Source organism: Falco biarmicus, chromosome 7 (assembly GCF_023638135.1).
Source record: "Falco biarmicus isolate bFalBia1 chromosome 7, bFalBia1.pri, whole genome shotgun sequence".
NCBI lineage: Eukaryota > Metazoa > Chordata > Aves > Falconiformes > Falconidae > Falco > Falco biarmicus.
This window is the reverse complement of record NC_079294.1, coordinates 43,056,843-43,079,933: the sequence shown is the minus strand read 5'-3', so window position 1 is coordinate 43,079,933 and position 23,091 is coordinate 43,056,843. Positions and strand designations below refer to the sequence as shown.

At 42.8% G+C, this 23,091-nt stretch overlaps 1 protein-coding gene across 2 annotated transcripts in view; it reads right to left on the bottom strand.

The window, feature by feature from the left end:
• Positions 1-23,091, bottom strand: part of SYNE2 (spectrin repeat containing nuclear envelope protein 2) — a 191,426-nt gene that overhangs the window by 28,186 nt on the left and 140,149 nt on the right. For both annotated transcript variants that reach the window (XM_056346104.1, XM_056346105.1), the window contains exons 84-96: positions 21,103-21,236; positions 20,585-20,789; positions 18,440-18,619; positions 16,885-17,013; positions 16,165-16,319; positions 15,674-15,821; positions 14,364-14,458; positions 12,766-13,000; positions 11,307-11,501; positions 10,421-10,546; positions 8,321-8,476; positions 4,591-4,749; positions 3,390-3,556 (exon numbers count right to left, since the gene is read on the bottom strand). In XM_056346104.1, coding sequence (XP_056202079.1) covers positions 3,390-3,556; positions 4,591-4,749; positions 8,321-8,476; positions 10,421-10,546; positions 11,307-11,501; positions 12,766-13,000; positions 14,364-14,458; positions 15,674-15,821; positions 16,165-16,319; positions 16,885-17,013; positions 18,440-18,619; positions 20,585-20,789; positions 21,103-21,236 — 2,084 coding nt within the window. The remainder of the gene's footprint in view (positions 1-3,389; positions 3,557-4,590; positions 4,750-8,320; positions 8,477-10,420; positions 10,547-11,306; positions 11,502-12,765; positions 13,001-14,363; positions 14,459-15,673; positions 15,822-16,164; positions 16,320-16,884; positions 17,014-18,439; positions 18,620-20,584; positions 20,790-21,102; positions 21,237-23,091) is intronic.

Genomic DNA, 23,091 nt, shown 5'->3' with positions numbered 1-23,091 from the left:
CAACTGGTTTGGTTCATGTTGGTATCACACAGCCTTACGCTGCACTACAGAAAAGATAAAACATTACTCAGGTTGCAGGGTCTGCCTCAGAGACCTCAGAAACCACTGAACTGAAACTGGCTATAAATCTCAATTAGACTCCTTTGTGGATACTGTTTATTCTATACTTTTATACCACAGGATCATAAAACGCTTGTCTAGTAGAAAGAGTCAGCACCCAGAAAGGAGGACTGGCTTCAAACACACAGCTATTCAATGGACACTTTCTCCTCCTTTGGTGCATGGCTCTGCGGTTCACTCGCTGCCCAAGTCTTGGCCTGCCATGAAGACATGATGAGATTTGGCCCTTGTCCCTGTGATGGAAGCCACTGGGGGCCAGGGCACGGTGCAGTGGGCTGTGGTACACCCAGAAGTATGGATAAAGGCAGCAGCTGGTTAGATGTTTAACAGAAAGTGCTGAAGTTGTACTTGCCAAAAAAAAAAAAAAAAAAAAGCTTCAAGTGGTTGCAGATTTGGAACCCAAAACACTCAGAAAATTTTAATTTCAATTTACTTGCCACAGCCACTTCTCTGAAAAGCCGGGAGCAAAACTACCTCATCATTTCATGGAGGTGCTGCGAAAATAAGCTCCTACAAGTAGTTTTTTCAGAAGCAAGACAAGATCGCCTTCATGCCATGGGTAAAAATAATCATTTCCCTTCAGGTAGATTCTCCTACCTCGATTGCCTCAAACCCTCTGGCAGTCCTGCCCCAAAGCATCTCCTCCATCCCATTTACCTTCCCAGGAAAAGAAGCAGTGTGCAATAACAAGGGCTTTGTCTGGGTGTGCTGCCACAGCCCCCGTTGTGCAGCACTGCAGGCCCTCCTCTGCTGCGTGGCAGTGGGTGCATAGCCCCACACCATGCCCTACCGCCTCCCGCCTCCCCGGAGCCAGCGCATCCTATCCACTGAACGGTGGTGATGGCAGATGTTTGAGATTGCGTGAGGATGTCTAGACTGTGATGGCTTCATGAAACAGGGCCAACATGAATTTTGCCACTGCTCCATTTTCACATGCTCTTTTAACACAACTTGAATACATTTATTTCTTTTCTAAGTTTTTGTGCAAGCAAACCAAAAAGGAAGGAGACGATCTATCAGCAAGGGGACCACAACTCACACTCACAGGTCATCTCACCTCCAGAGCTCCTTGCTCTGCTCCACTCCCCCATGAAGAGGTCCAACTTGTGGCACATCTGTGGTTGGTGGAACTGCTGCCTCCTCCCCATCACCTGAGCTCACGAGAGGCTACCCAAAAGCACAGATGGAGCCTCCTCTTGAGTGCCCCAAAGCACACCTGAGTGAGGCGGGAATTTTAGGCAACTTACGTCTAATTTAATTCCTTCAGAATTCAAATCTCAGTGGCACGCCACCACTATAGCACCAATCTCAAAACGGAAAGTTATAAAGACATGAACAGGGGAAAATAAACTCTTAGAGCCATACTACTCTGAGTGTCTAGCCTGGCAGTTATTTGTGACTGAGCAGCTGAGAACAGCTGAGCTGTGAGCCAGGACCAAGCAAGGTGGATTAGGTGAGGGAGATGCGCTACACCCATGCTGCAAAATGCTGCAATATGCTGAACCTCTGATAGTATTAAATCCAAGAGGACCAGCAGAGCCCACCGGGCTGCCTGACAACTTTGGACAACTGAGGCAGCTGCTTAAAACCACATTTTGTCAGGTTCTTCCAGTTCACTACCCTGGTCCTGAGCACAAAGTTGGCGGAAATCACAAGCAGAAGCTAGCGTGTTCCAGACCTTTTGGGATTAAGAACACAGGAACAAGCATAAACCATCACATCAACTTTCCAGTAGCTGCAATATCCAGTGCTAGGAGCTATGTTGATGCTCTGGGCAAGTCTGCATTAATATACCTCAAATCACCACCATACACTTGTCGGAAAGTAAAGGTTTAAGACATGCCAGGCAGATAAACAAGCGCTCTGTTGTCACAGACTACTTGAGTAAGACCGCCAGATCTCTCTCTAGATATCCCTTCGGTTCTTCAGCATATTTTCCTGACGTTTACTAGAAATGTGCAGTGTTTACCTCAGTTTTAAAATAGTGCATTTTAATCCGCATTTAAAAACTGCTACAACTGAAAACTAACACACAGCAGAACACCAATGGTTGTAGAAGTGCTTGAAAAGTGATGAGTTACCCTCAGATGAGAACAGAAGTGCTGTTGTAAAAGTGAAGCTTTCTTTCCTACACCAGATCAAATGCAAAGACACCTTGAGACAGGGACTGCAAGACTATGTGAAGTGTCAGATCTTAAGGCGGCAACTTCTGCTTAACCATTCAGGGCTCACATGCTGCCATCAATTCAGATCTCATTCCCGATTAAGATCCAGCACACTTTGCACTACCTTGTCACAGCACAACCACCCACCTGATCTGTCCCAAATGTTAACTGAGCAAGAGAGCTTCTAAGGGCCCAGAGGAGGAGGTTACAGGTGAAACAAAACCTTGGGTGAGAAGTTTGGACGAATACTAATCTGGTGTCAGCCTTGCCATTTCTGGATTGCCAATAAACTCAGGCAAGCGGTGAGACCAGCCCAGCATCCTCCTCCCAAGCTGTGGTAGAATAGTGAAATAGGAGAGAATAGTGAAATGGGATCGTCTCAGTAAGGCTAATACTAAAATGATCATGATGCTCTTAACTCTGTCAAGTATAATAAAGGTGTTCAATGCTTTAAGAAGAGGTCGTTGCCTAGACTATGCAGGTTTTTGGTTTAATTTCAACTGATAGTATTTTTCCTCTCACCATCACGCGTAAGATCCTGAATTTAAAAAACAAACTCATGGTATGGTCTTCCAGTTGTTTTTAGGAAAGAGACTGAGTAAAGAAACATGAAGTTTCAAACACTTCTGAATGTAAAAAGGGAACATCATCATTATATAAATCTGACTGTCTACAGACAGGATAGGAATCTATTCCCAAATTCTCTGCATTCACAGACAGGGTGCAACAGAGGCTTGTGTTAATAACGGAGGCTCTCTTTAAGAACCCAGATGAACTCCTCCCATACTGCCTTAAAATTAAGTTGCAATTCAACACATGCAACAGAGAAATCACTTTGGCTCTTCCTTTTTACATAGCTCCCGTGATTAAAATTGTACTTTATAGGAATTCTTACACCCTGCCCTCTACCATTAGATAAATTAAGACATTTGGTGTCATAATTCAGCTATAAGCCATAACAAAGAAGCATTAAATTCAGTTTAATTTGACTCTCAATAATAAATTTCAACAGAACTGAGAAGTCATGACAGTCTGCTTCTGACAATCAAGGACAGTAGCCTCTGACTTTTATCTCATATAAAACATTGAAAATAATTTTCTTACCGTGCTCCAATGACATCGAAGAGATGTTGCCAGCGATCATTGATTTTGTTGAGTTTATCATCTATTTCTGCAACCCGGTTCTTGCTGCTAGCCTTGATTAGCTGATCACCCATTTGTTTCAACTGAAGCTTATTTTCACTGAACAGGTTTATTTCTTCCATGCAATCCTGATAAATATACACAAATATTGCTTAACTCCTGGGCAAAACAAAACAAAACAACACAACACAACAAAACAAAACCAAAACAAAACTATTTGTTTCTTTTCCCAGGTGTGTGACAAAGTCAGGCATGGCTTGCAATGGCTGAGGTTTCTATACTAGCATGTAAAACTCTTTCACTTAACACAAAACAAAAAAAACTTAATAGAAAAGCACTCTCACAATGAAGCCACTATGAAAAAATAAGCAGCTTAAAGACTTGCAAGTGCCAGGAGTAAGTACCCCTAAACCCAGCAGTTTAAATTTTCTAATTTTGTCTCTGCTTTCCTCATTTAATGTGATTTTTCAATAGCTACCTCAAAAGAACCCAAATGCAAGTCTAGGACAGTTGTATTTTGCTGGTATTCTATCCCGAGGAGATCTGGGATTAGATATCAAGACCTTTAAGACACGAGGACAAACACCGCAGCAAATAATGGTCCTATTTAAAACCAAGCTAATATAGAAAAATGAGAAAAGCACTAACTGCATGGACTACCAAGGAGAAGGGGCAGAATTAGGTTTTATTTTTGGTTGTGGTAACTTCTTGCTCACCTGGCATAAGACCTACCCCATCCTTCAATCTCCTCTTTGCCCTCTGACTACCAGGTTCATGACTGCCAACATGGGTGGAGGTGGTGAGAGCCGTGCGACACTCCCAGGGCAGCACTGGTCCCCAGCAGGGAAAGCTCTGAGCACTCTGTATGTGCATGTGTGCCCCACAGCGCTAACAACCCAGCCCGCCCCCACCGCAACTCACATACATCACGCTCCATGCCTAAGTGCAGTCAGGTGGCATTTCTGTTTTGCATTACGCTCCAAGCCTGAACATCAAGAAGATGGTAAGAGCCGACGCTAGAAAAGCTCATCTTCTCACAAAGGCCCGTACGTGCTGGTTTTATATTACATATCGCTTCCAAGAGGCCAGGAAAAAATGAGGCACAGTGTCTCTACAACAAGCTATCAGGCTGCAACTGAAGAAAAGTGGTGTTACCACTTACCTTCTGCAATTTGTCTATCATGTCTTCAATGCTGACATCTGCAGTCTGCAACACTTTGCTTTCCATTTGTACCAGCCAGGAGCACAGCTCCTTGTTCTTTTCATTGAACACAATCCAGGCGTTGAGTCTGTCCTCAATCTCCTGCTTACGCAGAGACACCTATAGATAAGCACACAACATAACTGCTGGCAACAGCTTTCTCAGGAGGGAAACCAGCAGTTATGAGCCTTCTGATTTCTGCATTTCATCATATTCCATTTTGCAGAAGCAATTATCAAATCTCTCTAGCTTTCTTTTCAAAGCCAGCAAGCAGATTGTTATTACATCTTATTTTGGATAGCAGGGCTAAAAAGTTGACTAGCAAACACCAGAGTCTCTCCCTTTGAAGAATTAAATGGAGTGACAGCTTTATAAATAATGAGCTTATACAACAATTTAAATATTACTCAGTGAACACCTGAAAATGCCAAACAAAGAAGGAATATAAAATACGTAATTACTACATACTGTTTAGTATGGTCTCATATATAAAAGAGAAATGACACCTAGGTAACTTCCTTATTTCCTGCAACTGTAAGGGAAACCTTGCAACTACTGACTGCAATTATTTTATCTCTATAAAAACCTCCTTCTTATCTTTCTATTTGCTCACCAGTTCTTGGAGAACTTGAAAAAAATATCAAGCATCAAGAATCCATCCTTTTTATTGAAAACTATGGACTTTTCCCTTCAAAATTACATTTGTCACGACAGATAAACAAATTGTCTACATACAGAAAACAAGATCTGATGCTGCCTGAACCAGCAAAAGCTACTATCACCGCTCAAAGATCTCAGAATGAAGCAGGGTCGCTCTTCTACTACTAGTACTTAGTTCTAGCCTAGGGGTCTTCAGTATTTGTATTCATTTATCTACTTCCATGGATTCCTGTACCAAGATACACGAGACAAAGGAAGTGAAAAAAGGTCAAAGTTCTACTAAAACTAAACGAGACAAACTAACCCCTCACCTGACCCTCACCAATAAACCATGAAAAGACTAAGCATAACATTTTGCTTCCCTTGGCTGCGAATGGCCACTCTAAGGATCATCCCATGGAAGGAAACATTCCCTTGTCACATATCACACGCACCTTATACAGCATATGACTCCTCAAAATTCCATCGGTGATTCTCCTAGACTAATTGCTGCCGCTATTTTGTACCGCAGAGTGAAGGTTAAGTGTATAGTGTGGAAGCAAGACCAGCTCCATGTTAACACCAGGATCAAAACAGGAGGCATCAAGTGATCTCCGGCTATACTGCTTTTGTCCTTTAAATTCTGACTTTTTGTAAGGAGGGGATGGAGAGGTGAAAGTGATTTCTAAATCTTTAATGCTGATCTGAACAAAGGGATGAGGGCTGAGAGCACTGTCTTGGGACACAGGGAAACAATCACCAAAGTTCTCAACAGGAAGAAGTTCCTGGAGATCGCAGGGACCTCTGAAAGTCTCCCTAAGAGGGCCGCTGCTCTGGGAAGCTGCCTCCTACCCTCAACCTCGGAGATATGAAGGGTAAATCCCTCATGCTTCCTCTACCACTTGCAGCATCTCCCATGTATGGAGATGAGTTAAGTTGGTCAGTGGAGGAAGAGATGATGCACATCAGCAAAAACACTGTTACATCCTGAAATGATCCTGACACCATTGTTGCCAGCTAAGCGTGGGGCAAGGCAGGATGCTAAATATAGACAGAGGGTAAAACAGGAATTAGCAAAAAAAAAAAATCCCAGACAAGCTTCTAGGAACATGAACCTTTCAAGCCACTGCTTTGAGCACTTTCTCCTCGGACCAGCTGCCCCAGGACCAGCTCCATTTTGCATCCAGAGAGTGATGCAGGAGCAATCTCAGCGTTCCCAAGAGAGGCTAAAAGATTATCAAGGCCCTGGGCCCAACCTGTTACACTAGCGTTCATTAGAACTGGACACTCGCTGATATGAATGGTTAAATCTTTGACCTACATGTACCTTGCAAGGGCAGCTATGTAAACGCTAATCCCTTGAGTGCATCTGCTCCCTGTGTTTGTCTCTGCTCAGTCCAGCACAGGCATCTGGCTATCCCGCTCATATGGCTGTGACAGCTGCAGCCGCCTCTCGCTCTCAAAGGCTTTCACCTCCCTGTATCTATCTATACTGCAGATTTTTCTTCACACAATACATCCTGACTCCTCTAATTTGCTAGCCAAAACAAAGCAGTCATGCTAGCAGCAGAACCGATGAAGTCTGCTCTCCTACCCTTGTGTCCAGTGCTGAGCATCAGTGCAGGCTCTCCAGAGGCTCATTAGAGCTGCGTAAACATTTCTGTATATCCCTCCACTGCAGCACTAAATAGATTCCTCCCACTACAGACTTCTGTGTGCCTAACAGTGTCACATTAATGTCACCCCTTTCTTCTTTCCCAGACAGACTGAACTAAACATTGCTCCCTCAGGAAATTAAAATGGCAATTTGGAATAAAATCTGAACTTGAATTACTACAAGAAATTACTACGTGCATAGACTGTAGTGGGGTACCTACAAAAGACAGCTTAATTTTCAGGGCTGCTCACCACAGTTGAAACAGCAGCCATCAGCAGTTCGCTAAAAAAGGTAAACCAACAAAGTTCTCTCATGTATAGGCTTAACTAGACATTTCCATTAGGAAAATGGTTCTGGTATTTTGATTTTAAAATAATTGCCTGTATTTCTCAGGAGTGGGGAGGGTGTCTCTAGAACTATTTTCAGAGTTTAGAAACAATAAAAAACACTGGTTGCAGATTAACCATCCAGTTTAAGGCAAGGATACTAAATTATTCTCTCCCATTGCAACACAAAAAATGAACCCAAATAACTTATTTCACCACACCAGTGTGTGAAATAGGCATAGCTGTTCATTACTCTGGCAATATTCCTACCAAGATTGCTTTACCTTTGCCTGAGTAAGGGTTAGACACGAAATACTAACTTGCTTCCATACTTCTTTACAGACTGTAAAATAAAAGCTATTGACTTGTGAGGAAAGAGAACCAAGGGTTTGGCTTGCTGGCATGTGGAGCCATCCAGAGTAACTTAAAGACCCCGAAGTATTTGACTTCTTCCAATCCTGTTAACGAGGTAAAGTAAACACGCATTCAAACTGCATAATAACCTAATGAATCAAGTTCATGTGACTTTGCTGGTAACTGTTCCCCAGCAATTTTACAAGCAGCACTGAATTAAGTGTCATAGAGCAACAAGCCACAAAGAATGCAGACGTTTCACAGTATTTTACTGCTACAGGAAATACAAGCCAATTCTTAATGTGTTTAAGCCCATAGAGTCAGCATTTAAACACATTTAAGTTTTCTTTATAAACTTTCCTGGCATTTTTTTAAACATCAGACTGGAAAGACCTCCCCCTTCCCTCCCCTGCCTTATGCCCTCGGGCAGTTCCCGTCTTTATGCCCCGCCTTGGGCAACCCCGAACAAAGCCACCTATTTCAGCAAACAGCTGCGTTTGAGCTCTGTGCCATTCAGGCACTCACAAAGGGGTTAAAACAACAACCACAACAACAAAATATCTCAGCAGTGAAACAAAGGGCAAACTTCAGCCCCGGCTAGCTACAGCAGGAGCGGCCCCATCCCCCCCCCAGGACTGCAAAAGGGAGCCAGCCCTGAGGGAACCCCGCTGCTCCCCCGCTCCCCAGCAATCCTGCCCGCAGCGCCAGAGCTTACCCGCAAGCAGAGCTCTTCCCACTGCCGGTGCAGGCGCTCAGCTTGCTCCCGGAGCACCTTCATGTCCTCGGTGAAGAAGCAGTAACCCACGTACACCTTGGTGCGCAGCAGATCCTTCATGTTTGGGGTGCAGTCTGCCAGCGACTGCTCCAGCTCCTGCATGGAAAGGCGGCCAGCTCCAGCCTTGGCACTAAGCTCCTCCGGGCTCCCAACCTGCTCGTTAATCCCCTGCCCGGCCGGTGGGGGAGGAGAGGAGGGAGCTCGGCCGCCTGCAGCGCCCTGCGGCGGGGCTGGATGGGGTCGCCCCGTATGCGGCTCAGGGCCCGACTGCGAGCCCACTGGAGAGCTGCTACTGGTCATTAACTGGTGCAGCAGCAGCCCCTGCTGCATCCCACAGTGCAGGAACGCCGCCTGACCCCCTGCAGCTCCCCACGCTCCAGGGCAGCCTCTGGGGTTCCACATCCAGGAAGAGGCATGCCCACTACTTTGGGTTTTCTTTTATTATTGTTATTATTATTATTTTGGCCAAGTTGCCTTCCACCTGCATTTGTCCCAATTTCAGGTTATTTATTTAAATGCTAAAAAATTGAAATTGGTTCCCTTCTCTAATGAATGATTCCACAGGCACTTCATCAGATCAGTCAGAAACATGGAGCTTTTAAACTGCTCATTCACAGAAACACACGCTCGCTTCGGCTTTGTTCCCCTGACTCCCCTTCCTCTTTTTAACAAGGTTATGCATTTTCCTAAACAGGGTTAAAATTGTCACCTAAAAAGCAGAGCACTGCATGCAGCTGGGACACATGCCAATCTACATAGGAGGTACTAGGTCCCATTTTGCAAGGCAGTTGCTGCGAGGTGTCACCAACTCCTCAAACAAAAAAAGCTCTTAGAGAGGATCAAATTTGTCTCATTTTATAGGGAAAAAACCGTGTTTGTACCGGAAGTGTGCTAGGTCCAAGCCCTGTGAGCATCTTCACAGGTCTTTTGATCCAGTCACTTATCTAAATCATAAAAAAATAATAATAAAAAAAAAATCTGATCTGCTTTTAACACTGGAGGCAAATACTCTGTACAGGTATGCACACATGCATTTATCTGTCTTAATACCAGTCAAATCCCTGCATTAATGGAGCTAATGATGAAATTTCATGGGACTTCGCTAGCCTTGTGTAAGGTCCAGGCCTGAGAGAAAAACAGCTTTATTGCACAGAAGAGTTGAAAGTCAGGGAGAAGAAAGGAGATCCCTTCTCCCCCATTCCATTTTGGTCCTTTATTTTATTATTCTGTGACACCCAAAAGCAGCGACTGCACTGGCACTGTGACTGATGCCTCTGCAGCTGAATTTCTCTCACTGGAGAAAGAGGCAGGAGCTGTGTGCTGCCATCTCAGAAATAATACAGGGCTACAGCAAGACAGCTTGCCATGGGAAAGGCAGCCAGCACTCACAAAGAAGATTTCAGACAGTTCATAATGAGTTCAAAGCCCTGACTTGTTAATAAGCTTATTTGTTCCCACCGCATAGGTCAACAATTCACTTCATAAAAGGATGATGAAAGACTGACCAGTGCAGACCAAATGTCTCCTATCCCTTGGAAATGCTTTCCTTGGCATTTAATTTGCACAGTGCAATATGGGCTGCAAGGGATTCTGCCACTCCCTTACTCTTAATTTTCCTCCTCTTTAATTATTCTCAGATCCCACGGGTATGCATGGTGCTTTACAGACTTACAAAGTCTCTCGCCTGAGAAGCTCCCTGTCCACAATGGACTGGAAAGCAAAAAGGGAGATGCAGCCGTTAGGACAGCAGCCAACTGAGCCAAGACCAGGGAGTTTTTGCCCTTTTGTTTGAGGAACTGCTGTTTTTATAAATTCAGACTGTGGAAAGGGAGCAGAAACAGGGAAAAAATACCAAACACTACTACTACTCTTGTAATCATCTTAGTCAGCTAGACTTTGCAGATTGGCAGCTATCGCGATGGTATAAAGGAGAGAAATTCAGCATCACTGAAGAGCAGGTAAGAGGGAAAATTCTTTTCACAGGGAGCAGGTTTTGTGCAAAGATTACATCTATTGAGGTACAAGATGACTGTTCAATACCTTAATGTGTTCCTTGGCTTTGTAGAGCTCTTCATGTTCAACCGGAAGCAGATCTTCGCTTTTCTCCTTAAGCTCCTGCACCCTGCTTTCTAATTCCTTGGTTCGCTTTTCAAAGAGCTCCAAATTCTGCTCAAGAAGACCCAAGAAAATTATAAAAGGTAAAGAGACTTTATCATAACATATTGAATCATATGGATATGTTACAAAATAGCCTTTTCAACCCAGTGAAGTAAAAAGTCACGCGCTTTGGTGATTTGAATTTTCTTTTTGATACACAGTGCCACCCACAAGAATTTGGTGCACTGATTTACAGAACTTGAACCCTGTCTTGTATTTAAGGTTTATCTTACAGAACATTTCTGCTCATTTTGTTTTGTCCAACCTGAGAGGCTTTAGGCATAGGTTTTGGGCTGTGGATTTTATCAATGACAGTATTCAATTTTAAGACATACCTATGTGCTGTCTATCCATGAAAGCAAATTCATTGCTCTTAAGGAAATAAATATGACTTACCCTTCTGCCTAGGGGTGCAATGACAGGAGGAGCAACAAGTCATGCCAACTCCCTCTGAGCTAAATTTTAGCTCAGACCTCACACCCCAAAGCTGGAGAGAGCTCCAGGTCATGAGAGGCGTGAGAACAGAGTGGGAACATCCATTACAGCAACAAATGGATGTTGAGAATCAGAGGACCACAGTTTTAGCTTCCCACAAGCCCTGATGGCACATGACAGGCAATTTCCTCAGAGCCCCTCTGCAGTGAGCAGCAGCTCAGTATTTGCCTTGTTGCTACAGAGCCCAGCCCTGGGGACCGCAGGGCAGGGAATCTCTTGAGACCCAACACCAGAGATGGACATGCCACTCCTCCCTAGCAAGGGCATCATCTACCTGTATGATGTAGATGAATGCCATCTTGTTTTTCTCCAGCAGGGCCTGAACGTTCCCCCAACTCTGCTGTAACTGGCTGAGCTCCTCCTGGAGAACACTGCTGGTCTCGGGATCCGTGACAGTGCGCAGCTTCTCCCCGACGTCAATGGTTAAAGAGTACATGGCTTGCCACCTCTGAAGAATCACTGCCTTAATCTTAAAAACAAAACAAAATAAAAAAAATTAAGTTTCTAAGCTGTTCTTAGCAAGCTTTAGAAGGTGCATTCCTGGCATTTCACTTGGGAAAAAGTGAAGACTCACAAAGAATGTTTCAAGGCACTAGTGTGTTCACATTCATGAAGGAGTAAATTAATAGATCTCCTATCTGCTTTTTTAATTTCAGAAAAATCAGAATCAGATTCTTCAGAATAAAAAAACAGTTTAAGTTCTGTTAACACCTCTAACAGAGATAACAGCTCTGTTAATCGTGACATACTCAAGTGAAGTAAGCCATCAATAACAATTTGCCTACAACACAAATTGGTCTATAACACAAGCAGATATGATCATTGTTTCCTTCTGTAAAACAGCAGCAGGAGGGAAGGGCAATTTGGAGTAGAAGGGAGGTTGCTTTCTCGCTTTTCTCATTGAGGAAAAGCATGAGCGCTAAATTGTAAAATCTGCTGAAAATCATCTTTACACAGCAGGTGAAAATAAAGATGAAATAAATAGGGCAAGTGCCAAATAGAATACTGGTAATGTGTTAATCATCAACATTAGGTCTGTGGGAACACAATAAACCGTGGATCACGCAAATAGGGTTCAATAATACAGTTTTCAAAGGTTTTAGATTGCCATAAGCAACCATCAAGTTCATGGCTTGTTTTTACTTTCTTATAAAACAAAGAGCTCCATAATTACACGGAAAACCAAACCAGCCAAAATTAACAAAGAAAAACATTTTTTTGTACTGCCCTGAAGAACTGCCCAGGTCTGCGCCTGGTGGCTCCAAGGACAGACCCCCTTGCAAGTGCTTTGTCCTCTGCTCCTGACACCTCCTGCCCATCCCTGCACCCACCCCGCCATGGGGCCTGCCTTGCCACATATGTCCTGCTTTCTTCAGGCAAACTGCAAGGCCGGCATTCAGCAGCCATGTCAGTTAGATGCACACAGTTCCAGAGGCTACCTGCTGAGCAGTGGTTTTGCCTAATCTCCCTGGCACCCTGCATTCCCCTGTTCATATCAGTAATATTTTTTTAAGTACACAATATAACAATGTTGATCAGGAAGTCTCCTACTATAAGAAGCCTTTCACAACATTACTGTTTTCTCATCTGTGCTCAGCTTTAACAAAAACTATCAGCAATTGTTTTTCCCCAAAAAGCACATGATTTTAAAGCTTTTTACCTTACTAGGCAGAAGTTGTTACAGTCTGAGAAAAAAACACAGATTTTAGATTTATGAGAAATAAATACAGTACCTTGCAATCATGAATTAGATTTCTAACATGGTGAGGGCTGTAGCGGCCCTGGCTCTTCAGCGCTGCCAAGAAGTTGTTCATATCATCAAGGAATCTGCCGAGGCTCTGCTGGGAACTCCTGAAGAGCTGCCACTGGCTCACAAGTCCATCGATATCTTTCTTCCTCTGCAGAACCGTCTGAGTAAGGTTCTGCCACTGCTCTTTCAGCAACAGGAGCTTGGAAATGAACTCTCTTCTGAAAATGACAAGTGTTGAGTGTTCAGGTATTTTGACCTCAAGGCTGCATTTTACAACAATTGTGATGGATTTCCATTTACAACACTGTATTTCAATTACAATCCTCAACTATGTAAAAAGCTCTATGGAGCCCTAAGCTCAACTCTGCTCTCTGTATTTTGTCTTTTAAGCAAGCCAAAAAACCTTTTACATGACACAAGAAGGGACAATGCAAGTTGTTCTTGCTATCATTGTATAGCAACATATATAGTACAGTAATCACAGAAACAATGTGCACTAAACATGTCTCTGAAGAACAAGAAGGTCAATGTAAGTGAGACAAGGTCTCTGATTATGCTGCAAAACTGATCTGTGCTTTCACCTGTCCGTAAGCGGGAGTTCAGCCATCGCTGCACCTTACAGCAGTGCGACCTGACTGCAAAGTGAAAAGGCTGTGTAGTTATTGAAGCCATTCAAGATTTTTTTGGCCTCTTTACAGCATGGTTAGATGGTCCAGCAGATCTAGCTGGAGTAATTAAGACTACAGTCCGTCTATCAATTCTGCTCCTCTGCAGGAAGCCATGGCCCCCAGATTAACTCTTAGACAAACACTGTATTTCTGGAGCTAGCTTCAACACAAAAATCCAGCAGCTTTGCTCAGTTCAGCCCTACTTTCCTTGGCAGCTTTAAGCGAAGCTATGGACTTCATACCGAAGTGGCTGAGGGGAGCACACATGCTGTCCTGCCAGCTCTCTGGAAGCAGCAAGCTCTGGCAGAGAGGGGTAATGCATTCACAGCAGAAATGCCTGAGGCAGTTGAACCTCCGCTCACAAATATTACTTTCTGCTTCTCACCCTACATTAATTAAAAGTATGAGATCACACATAAAAACAGGTTTAGTTGTCATATGTTTTGGGTTGCGTGGACAGTGACTCAATGCCCTGTCACATGTGCCAGGGGCAATGCTGATAGTCTCACACCTCTGCACTTTTGAAAATAGTAGAGAAATCTAGGAAGACGGAAAGGATCCTTCATATGCAGTATCCTCATCACCCTCTGTAAGAAGGTAGCTTCTCAACAACAGGTAAGAGTTTCAGCAACTGCAGGGTAGCATTAGACAAGAAAGCCTCCTGTTCAGGAGTAATTATTTTTGTTAGCAACATGAAGTTACTATCTAAAATGCAGTCTGGCCAGGGCACCTGTGTTTCTTTCTCACTGGACCTCCTCACACTTCTGTAAAATGGGCCAGGAGATTATTTAAAGAGTGAACCTAGTCAAGAATTTGAGTTTATGTCCTCATGACAGCAAGGATTCAATACCAACTTCATGAAAGAGAGCATATTCACCGAATTACCAGGACCTTAGGGAGAAAAATGGATTACCTCTTTTCTGCCTCTTCAGATGCCAAGGAGTGTAGAACTTTTGCTATGATAGAATTAAATATCTGCTGATTTAAGGAAATCTCAGTTTGCAGCATCTGAAAATACCATGGAAAAAAACAGATTTAATTATTCACTGAACCACCTTTGCTTCTGCTCCTCTAGAGTGACAGCATTTATTTAATTTTAAAAGCTGAAGCTCTATTATTTTCAAGTGCTAGTGTCAAACACATCCTAAAAGATTCCACTCTTTTTGGATGCCAGGGGGAATTTGCACATATGTGATAGGAGAACCCATCAGAAGCCGTATCTTACAGGTAATCTAAAGCCTACAGTTTGCTGGACTCATTCGTGAGAAATGCAATCTAGACAGAAACCCATAGAAAAGGTCTAAAAAAGCTACATGTAAGCATGAATTTACTCTATCACAATGAGCAAAAGTTTGTTCTATAAATAATTCCACTGCAATGAATAAAATTATTTAGAGATGTCTAAGAGAAAAATGCGAAAGAGAGAAAGGAACTTTCTCTGGACCCAAATGAATATCACTAACACGCAGAGACTTAACACCCCATGCAATTAGCTGCAGTATTTTGGCTAGGGTGAAGCTGTGGTCTACCGTGGCAGCACAAAGCTCACCCCAGCAGTTCACGATGTTTAGCATTTACCACGTGATTTTTTTTTTCTTTATTTTGGTTGTTTTTCCATCCTCCTGCCACTAGGATAAAGTCTGTGGATAGACACAGAATTGCATCCACATGCTACTGCTAGCATGCAGTGTACCTTCTGCTCTGAATGGATACTGTCATACGCACGAAGAGCTAGCTCTCTATAACAAGTAGCAAGTGTTCGCAAAAATGCCAGTGAAACAGAATTCCACCAAAACCTAACATTGGTCAAAACGGAGATACGCTGCAAAAATATTTTGATTTAAATGCAGTGCTTCCAAAAACTGGTAGAGTTCCTGCCAATTCGCCAGCAAACTGCCTAGCTAGTCGCCATAAGCTTCAGGGCTCTGGGAAAGGCAGATAGAAAAGTAACCTCAGGCTTGGAAAAATCTAGGACTTCTATGACCCAACACTTGAGGATGCACTCCTAAAGGTCTGATCCCTGCAAAAAGGGATCCATCCGTTTTGGAAAACTATTTTCACATTTCAGAGTTTTTCCTTGAATAAGTACAAGACCACATTCCAAGAGTGAAATGCTCGGCAAAACTCTGCCCATACCTAATTTTCAAAGGCTGAGCATTTTCTAGTGATTTCCCCCCACCTTCACCATTCAAGAAGATGCTTCCATTTTTTAGTTAGCTTTACCTCATATACTCTCTGTTGCTCTTTCAGTTCTTCAAACCGTTCAGGAATATTTGTTTTTAAGGCATCTCTCATTTTTTCTAGGAATTTCATCCAGTTTTCACATTTCTGGAAGATTTTCTTTTCATCATCATTAATTCCTTCACGCTTACTGTAAAACAAAAGAAATAATCAGAAACTATTGTGTTGGTGGTGGTTTTTCTGGATCTGTTTGCATACAGCCTAACACGGTGGTTAGTAATACGAACATAGCAGGGGTTTGCTTGGTACTTTGCTACCTTTTTCATCTATGAACATTCAGATTTTTGCTTCAAGTGACTTGGAATACAAATAGCCACTGAATAATCAAGTAAATTGAAACGGCAGGAATTCAGCTTGGAAAACCCCTGAGAAAGCTGAGAAAAGACTGCAAGACTTCCCATGCTTGAATTTGGTTTTACTTTCCTCACAGGAAAGAAAATGGTTAGTAGTGATTTTTTGTTTGCCTTTCAGACCTCCAGTGTTCCAGAGCAGCGGCTCTTTTCTGACTCCACAGCCGAGTCAGGCTCTGCATTTTCTTCAGGGTGAAGTCACTGAGTGGCAGCTTAACGCTTGTTTCATTCAAACTCTTTACATTTGGAGAAAGCGCAGCAAGCTCCAGTGTGTGATTCTGGAAGTAAAAGAATAAATTAATTGCAAAAAATACTGCCTTTCTTTCATTTCAAAGAAATATAAAGCCTATTCTCCTCTGTAGGAAGTGTCAGAACTTTATGCATCTGAAATGCTAACCTCAAAAGTCCCAACATTTCTGTCTTAACTTCTTTGAAGTTAGGAAACAAAAAAGCCCCAGTTCTCTTACACATGGTCCACTTCTCCAACAGTACTGAGCAGATTACTCAAGAGCTGGTACTTGCACATTTACTTTGTACCCTACGCGGAGGGCCACATGGTAGGCTCCAGAACAAAACTGGGGAAAAAAAACTCCCATCAACCCCAAATCTATGTGGTTTTCCTCCCCTCCATGCAGGCATTTGGCCTGCAAAGCATCTCTAGAGTTTTTACAAACTGAAATCATTGCTTTCGATGTTTTGGATGAAGTTATAGTTACTCAGATGGAAATGCTAGAACTATGATACTGAGGACACGAAGAGTTTCTTGAAGGAGGCAACAGCTGGCATCCTATGGACACTTAAATCCTGAGCAGTATCTTTTGGTATTTGGGAATCCAAACATACCAGGAGCAACTCTGAGCTGTCTGTTTCTCCCCATATACAGAGACTTTCGAAGGCATCGGTGCAATTCTTGACACAACCCTCCAGTGTTTCAAGGCACTTGTTGAAATCCTCCAGTTGTGAAAGACTGAACTAGGGTGAATATTGCATATTTACATTAATTATGATTTAATACACATATTAGTACACATCAAGGAGCAATAAGCAGTATCATCAATAAAACAAACAGACATGAAATCCAAATTCCAATGTATAACTCACACAATGAACTTTTTCTGTTTTTGCACTGGGTAAGGGGAAAATTTAAGCAAAGCAGAAAGCAAGAAACAGTCTCTAAATTCTGAGATTCGTAACTATGTGGAATAGGGGCATCTGTGATCCCTTTTTGTAGCTTTGGGCTGTTTGATTTATTGTTAGACTGGAAAATCAAAACTTATCAGAAGGAAGAAACTTGTGAAAATGAGCTTTCTTTGAGCTATGCACAGAGCCTGCTGCCATGTGCCTACAGCCACAGCTGTAGAACTTATACGAGCTCTGTGGAGATAAATAACTAGAGCTGGAGTTCAACTTCTTTATTCACTTGCTTGGTTTCTTTGGGTCAGAAAAGCACTGGGAAAGCTGCTTCTTTCTTGCAAGAATTAAGAACACTGAAACAGCAACATTTTTATAAGGAACAAATGATGAAAATTGGTACAGGGAAAGAGACAGTTGTGTGGTAATACTACAGGATTACACTAGAGAAAATGTCTACCTAGAAGTGACATTGTTCATGGAGCAAGAAGTTCACAGGGAATAAGAGAAATCTGTTATCTTCACAAAGATATCTGGCTTACAGCCATTGAAATACAGGTAGATGGAGTCATAAATAAAGTTGGCTGAAAATTCTTGATGAATTTGGGTTTTCTTTAGAACAGAACAATTCCTTGAAACCAGACTTTTTCACGGAACAGACTAGTTTTGCATCAGTAACTGTACAGCAGTACATTTGATTGGAAGTTATCTCAGGAATACCTGCACAGAGGGGCAGGCAATCCCACAGCACTCTTGTGAGCAGAGCATCACACGGGGAAACCTCTGTGCAAGTCCCTCCCTGTTCTGCCTGAATGGGGATGTGAATCTGGTCTTCAAAATTACATCAAATGACCACAGTTTCCTGTTGGGTTTGAGGTATGCTGTATGCACTCTTATCAAAGCAAACTGAGGCACTTAGGTTTTTTTCCAAGGCAGAGCTGAGAAAGTTTACAACTTACTTCAAAGTTCATAGAATAAAAATACATTTCCTGAACTGTAATCATCTGAGGGTCCGGTACTGCTTGACTGTACTAGGACCACTTACAAAGGCTTGTTAGAACAACACAAGCAGATAAGAAGGGTGAAATCCTTCCTTCATCTGTCCCTCTAGCTTCCTGTATTATTTCTTCACATAGTTGACCATACTGCCAAGTTTTATTTTATTGAAATTTCATTTCGGTTCAAGATGAAGAAGGTAGTTCACACAGGGCTCTAAGTGAAGAAGTTACCTCACACTGACAGCTAATTTAATAATAAAAAAAATTACCTCAAATTCATTTAACTTCCTCTGCAACATGTTTTCCAAATAGTATGCTCTCTGGAGCGGCTCACACTTCTCCAGCAGAATGGTTTCTGCAGTTGTCCCAGACGTCTGTTTTATCTTATCAGCCTTGAAAGAAATCTCTGCATGGAATACTTGGATGTTTTGAACACGACGCTGTAAATTCTGATGAGGGAAGGGGAAAGAAAAAAAAGTCAGCAAATGAATCAGACCATCATTCATGTGCCACTTTCATTTGGTATCTTTTGTTGCTGTAACTAAGCACTTCTTGTTGATCTGCTCCGGGAGCCAAATTCAGCTATGGTGAAAGCTTCAGTCTTTTACTCTGAGGATAATAGGACCTGCATCCATTGACTGGTGCTGGAAGAGGCAGAATTCAAAGTTCAACAGAACACCAGTGACTTCAGGCAGTGGAATACTAGTGCTACAGAAGACATTAGGGAGAGAAATCAGAAAATCCATCTCTACAGAATGGATGTACACCAGCAGATGGAGAAACTAGCCCATGCTGCAGATGAGAAATGCTACTACGTTACCAGCATACCAGTACTTTGGATCCCTTAGTGACTGAGGACTTTTAGTTTTATTTGTTCCCTTTTACTACAGAAAGGATGCTATACAATTAAGCTCTAAAGGCAGTACAAGAACAAAGGGAGTAATTTTAGACTCCTTCAAGGTACTTGTTTTTCTTCTTTTTGACCTGGACAACTGTAGTTTACTTTTAGCCATGAAACCCCCAGGAATTTGCCACTGTATATTGCCTTTTCTGTGAGTAACAAAGACTTGCGATTGCCAGCAAAGAGCAAGTGTGTTTCCCTAAAAACCAAAATGGCTCTTAGCTCCTGACCCCTGTCTTTGGTATGGATCATACTGCAAACTGCCACTTCAGCCATTTCGTAAATATCCCATTTTGATTTCTTACTCTTTATACAGGACTTTATTTTTATTTATTCTTGTGACAGTGGTCCATAAACCCATCATCTTTCCTAACGTATAGTAGAGGAAAAGATTAGAGATTAAAATACGGTTTTGTAATGCACATGTATTTTCAAAGACATGTAACATATGCCATTATCACCGATCCCCATTCTTCTAACTCACTACTTACAAAAAAACTACCATAAATTCCATGTGTCCTACTCACACATACCAGGACAGGATCTACACTGCTATTGGCACTATAGTAGTCACGCCTTGCTTAGTAGGTGCAAAACTCTTCCCAAAATTTCCAGAAAATGTGATGCCTTTTTGCTGACATATTCATGAATTTATGTCATGGTCATTAACAGGTGAGAATAAACTGAAAATGTTTTGGTCTAAATTTTGCTGCTGTCAGTTGTTTCTGACATAGGAAAAAATATATGAGGTTTTTTTCACATACTGTAAAGTTTCTTGATTGGCCACATGCAAAATGGGGTGCTTTGGACTTCTTCCAATACGTGGCTAGAGGTTCATAAAGCATGATGAATCACTGCTCTGTCCTGAAATAAGTATTATTATACACTTCACTGCAGTCTGAAGAAAATGTCAGAACCTAATGACAGCTTTGCTACCTGACAGAGTCAAATGCACCCTGTGGTGGTCTCAGCATGAGATCTCATTTGCCTAAAGTCAGAAGTATTTAGAATAATCTAATGAGCCTAGAAATTTGTGATCTTACCAGACCAGGCCAAAAAAAAGTAGCAAACCCAAATAAAAAAATCTGAAGAATTCAGAAGACCTCAAGATGTTCCTGTGTTCTGGAAAATTGGTCTTTTCCCTCGGCTATTGTTCTAGTAGACATTCTCTCTCCTACCAAACAGCGTCCCATAAAGTAAACAATTTTTGGTTTAAGGATTCCTTCCAACACAGGCCTGATTCTTTGCATAGAGCAGAAAGGGGCAGGGATGGAGTGAGATTGCTCCCTTTTGCTCTCTTCTCACCCTGTGCTGACTCTAGTTTAGTTTGGTCTCAGGATCTGGCCAAAGTATTTAAAGGAAGTACAAAGGTGCCTGTTAATGGAAAAAACCCACAGGTTTTGTTTTCCACTGACTGGATTTGGGGGAGGAGAGGGGAAGAAGATGTTCTTTTGATTTGTTTCTCAAAAATAAATCCTGGTTTTTACCAGGCAGCAGAAACATAGTCATGTACCCTTATATCCTGTATCCTCTGATGCAGAGTTTCTATCATGTTATCCTCAGGCATGTGAGCATCCAAGAGCTGATTGTACTGCTCTTCGTGCTGTTGTAACTTGGCTGCTGCCTCAGTGCATGAAGTATTCAAGGGCTCCAAAAGCTGCATGGTCGCTTGTGCTGCCCGCAGTTGATCTGTGATGTCTTCATTTACTGAGTTCCACCTGCCGACATATGAAAGGATAAGAGCATTTTCCTAGCAGATTCTCCGCCAGAATATGGTTTGGTGTAGAATTCCTGTGGGAGTTTCTTTGCGTTCATACCCACATTACTGAAAGCCTGCTGACACGGCACCATTTTGCGTTCTGTGATCCATCACTTAAAAGGTAGTATCAGCTACTCCTCACACAGGTACTCTTCGACGGGTGAGTCGTATTAATATAGAGTTAAAAACCTGACAGACAGTTAAGTCCTGCCTCAGCCACTTTTTTTTTTTTTTTGGATACTGGTAACTGGGGGTCTTTTTCATAACCTTACCTAGTGTGTGCCTCCATGCACTTCTGTTCCATAATCTCTGCAAAGGAGGGAGAGCAGTTCTTCTTCAGGTTACTTGCAGCAGCCTGGAGCTTGGCCCAGCTTTCTTCACTGCTCTCTGATTCATCTTGAAGGGACTGCAAAATGGATTATCGCAATTAGTTGCGGAGATGAATGACCTAAGCATAGCTGCCCCATAGACTGGTAGAGTTAGGGTAGCAGTAATGCGACACGTTTGCAGCACACACTAAAATGTGTGTGAAAATAACGCCTGATCCGAAAAATCAGAGAAGTTAAAAGAGAGGTGAAATGGTCCAAGTTCAAAACAATCATATAGGAGGCCTATTTTAAACTGAGGTCATTTATTTGCTCTTAAACAAACAGCTCATTTAACAAACCCACAGCTTTGAACTGATTAAATTAATTCACTAGAAACCAAAAATGTTTTTCTTTTAAGCTATGTTTCAGGGAAATTTCTACTGGCAGTAAAGTTGGCTTGACAGCTCCTGTCCCTGGCTGCGTGTTCCCCCTCCTGATACAGGCAATTGCAGAATCTGCCATGGATCGTATCTGTGACCTGATCCAGATTAAAAATAAAGCAGGTGATGGAAAAAAGGAGGTAAGAAGGTGCCCAGTTACTTCCATTTATTATGTGTCCCTAAGGGAGGGTGGAAAGTGCTTATGCAGGCTTTGCTGCCGAGAGACGTGTACCTGGCATTCACAGCCTCAGTCTGTCCTGTACCACTTCTGATACAACTTGAAAATAAACCAAATCAGGCCTTAATTACAACTGAAACAGGGAGTGTTTACACAGCCTTTCCAGATTTGTTTAAAGCCAGGGAAGGGGATTTTAGCCATATCTGTAAAACATTCAGAACCAGGGCCAGCCTGACTGCCTGCTCCAGATGCCCCACTCAGACGCTGTAATAGCCAAGCAGAGCAGCAGGCTGATCCAGGGCACTTACGCCTGGTGTTTATGCCCAGCCTCATTCAGAGGCTGCGCAGGGAACTCCAGCTCTCTGGAGGGTGACTGAACAGTTCACTTTGCACTAAAGCAACTGGAAATGCCAGGCTCAGGGGTCCCCCTGCTCTGCCCCAGGGCTGCTGCACCCATGCAACCCAAGCCACAGCTTCTAGGAAGGGGAATCCTGGGTCCTGGTCCTTGACTCCAGTGCTGTTTATACGTGGAAAGATGCTTTATCGCAAATAGCACTTTAATGCAAAATGTGTCAGTGGTCACTGGCACAGTGGCTGGGACACAGTACCCCAAGGGCAACGTTCAAACCACAGATCTAGAGACGTGGTCCCTTCGCCAATTTTCTCCCAGGTCCCCTCCATTTTTACGCTGAGTCCCAGCATCGATGCACAGGCATCTCCTTCCAGGTTACGCTACAGCCTTATGGCAGGGCATTTCCCTGAGAATCACAAGTGAAGGGGTAAATTTCCTTTTAACCAACAAGCCGAGAATCAACATCTTTCACCTGAATGGTGAGTAACCTTTAGGCAAACACACGCAATGATGGCATTAGGTTTTCCTTTGCCAGCTGCATTTTCAGCCAGACTTCCTGCTGGTCCACATGGATTAGAGACGGACTGAGTAGACATCAGCATAAGGGATGGTGGTGTAGTGCACATGTCCATCTCGACTCTGCAGGGCAACGGAGCATGAGGACCTGGTGCCTCATATGGAGATGCCTTCCAGCACGTGCAGAAGACTAAAATGTCAAGGCATCTTTGCAATCCAAAGTGGAGGCTCTGCTAGCCCACAGTAAGGCACACATGGTAGCAGCTGACCTGTACGTCTCTCTTGAACCTTGGTACCTAAATCACACCAAAGTTGATCTTACGCGCTAAAGAAAGTAAGAAGCCTCAAAATAGTCCTCAGTGCCTGTGGAGGTTAAAACTAAATAAAAATATTCCACTGACTTCAGTGGCACTATTAATAAAGCGGAAGTTGTTCAGATAAACGTTTCTGTCTTTTTTCAGTGGAGC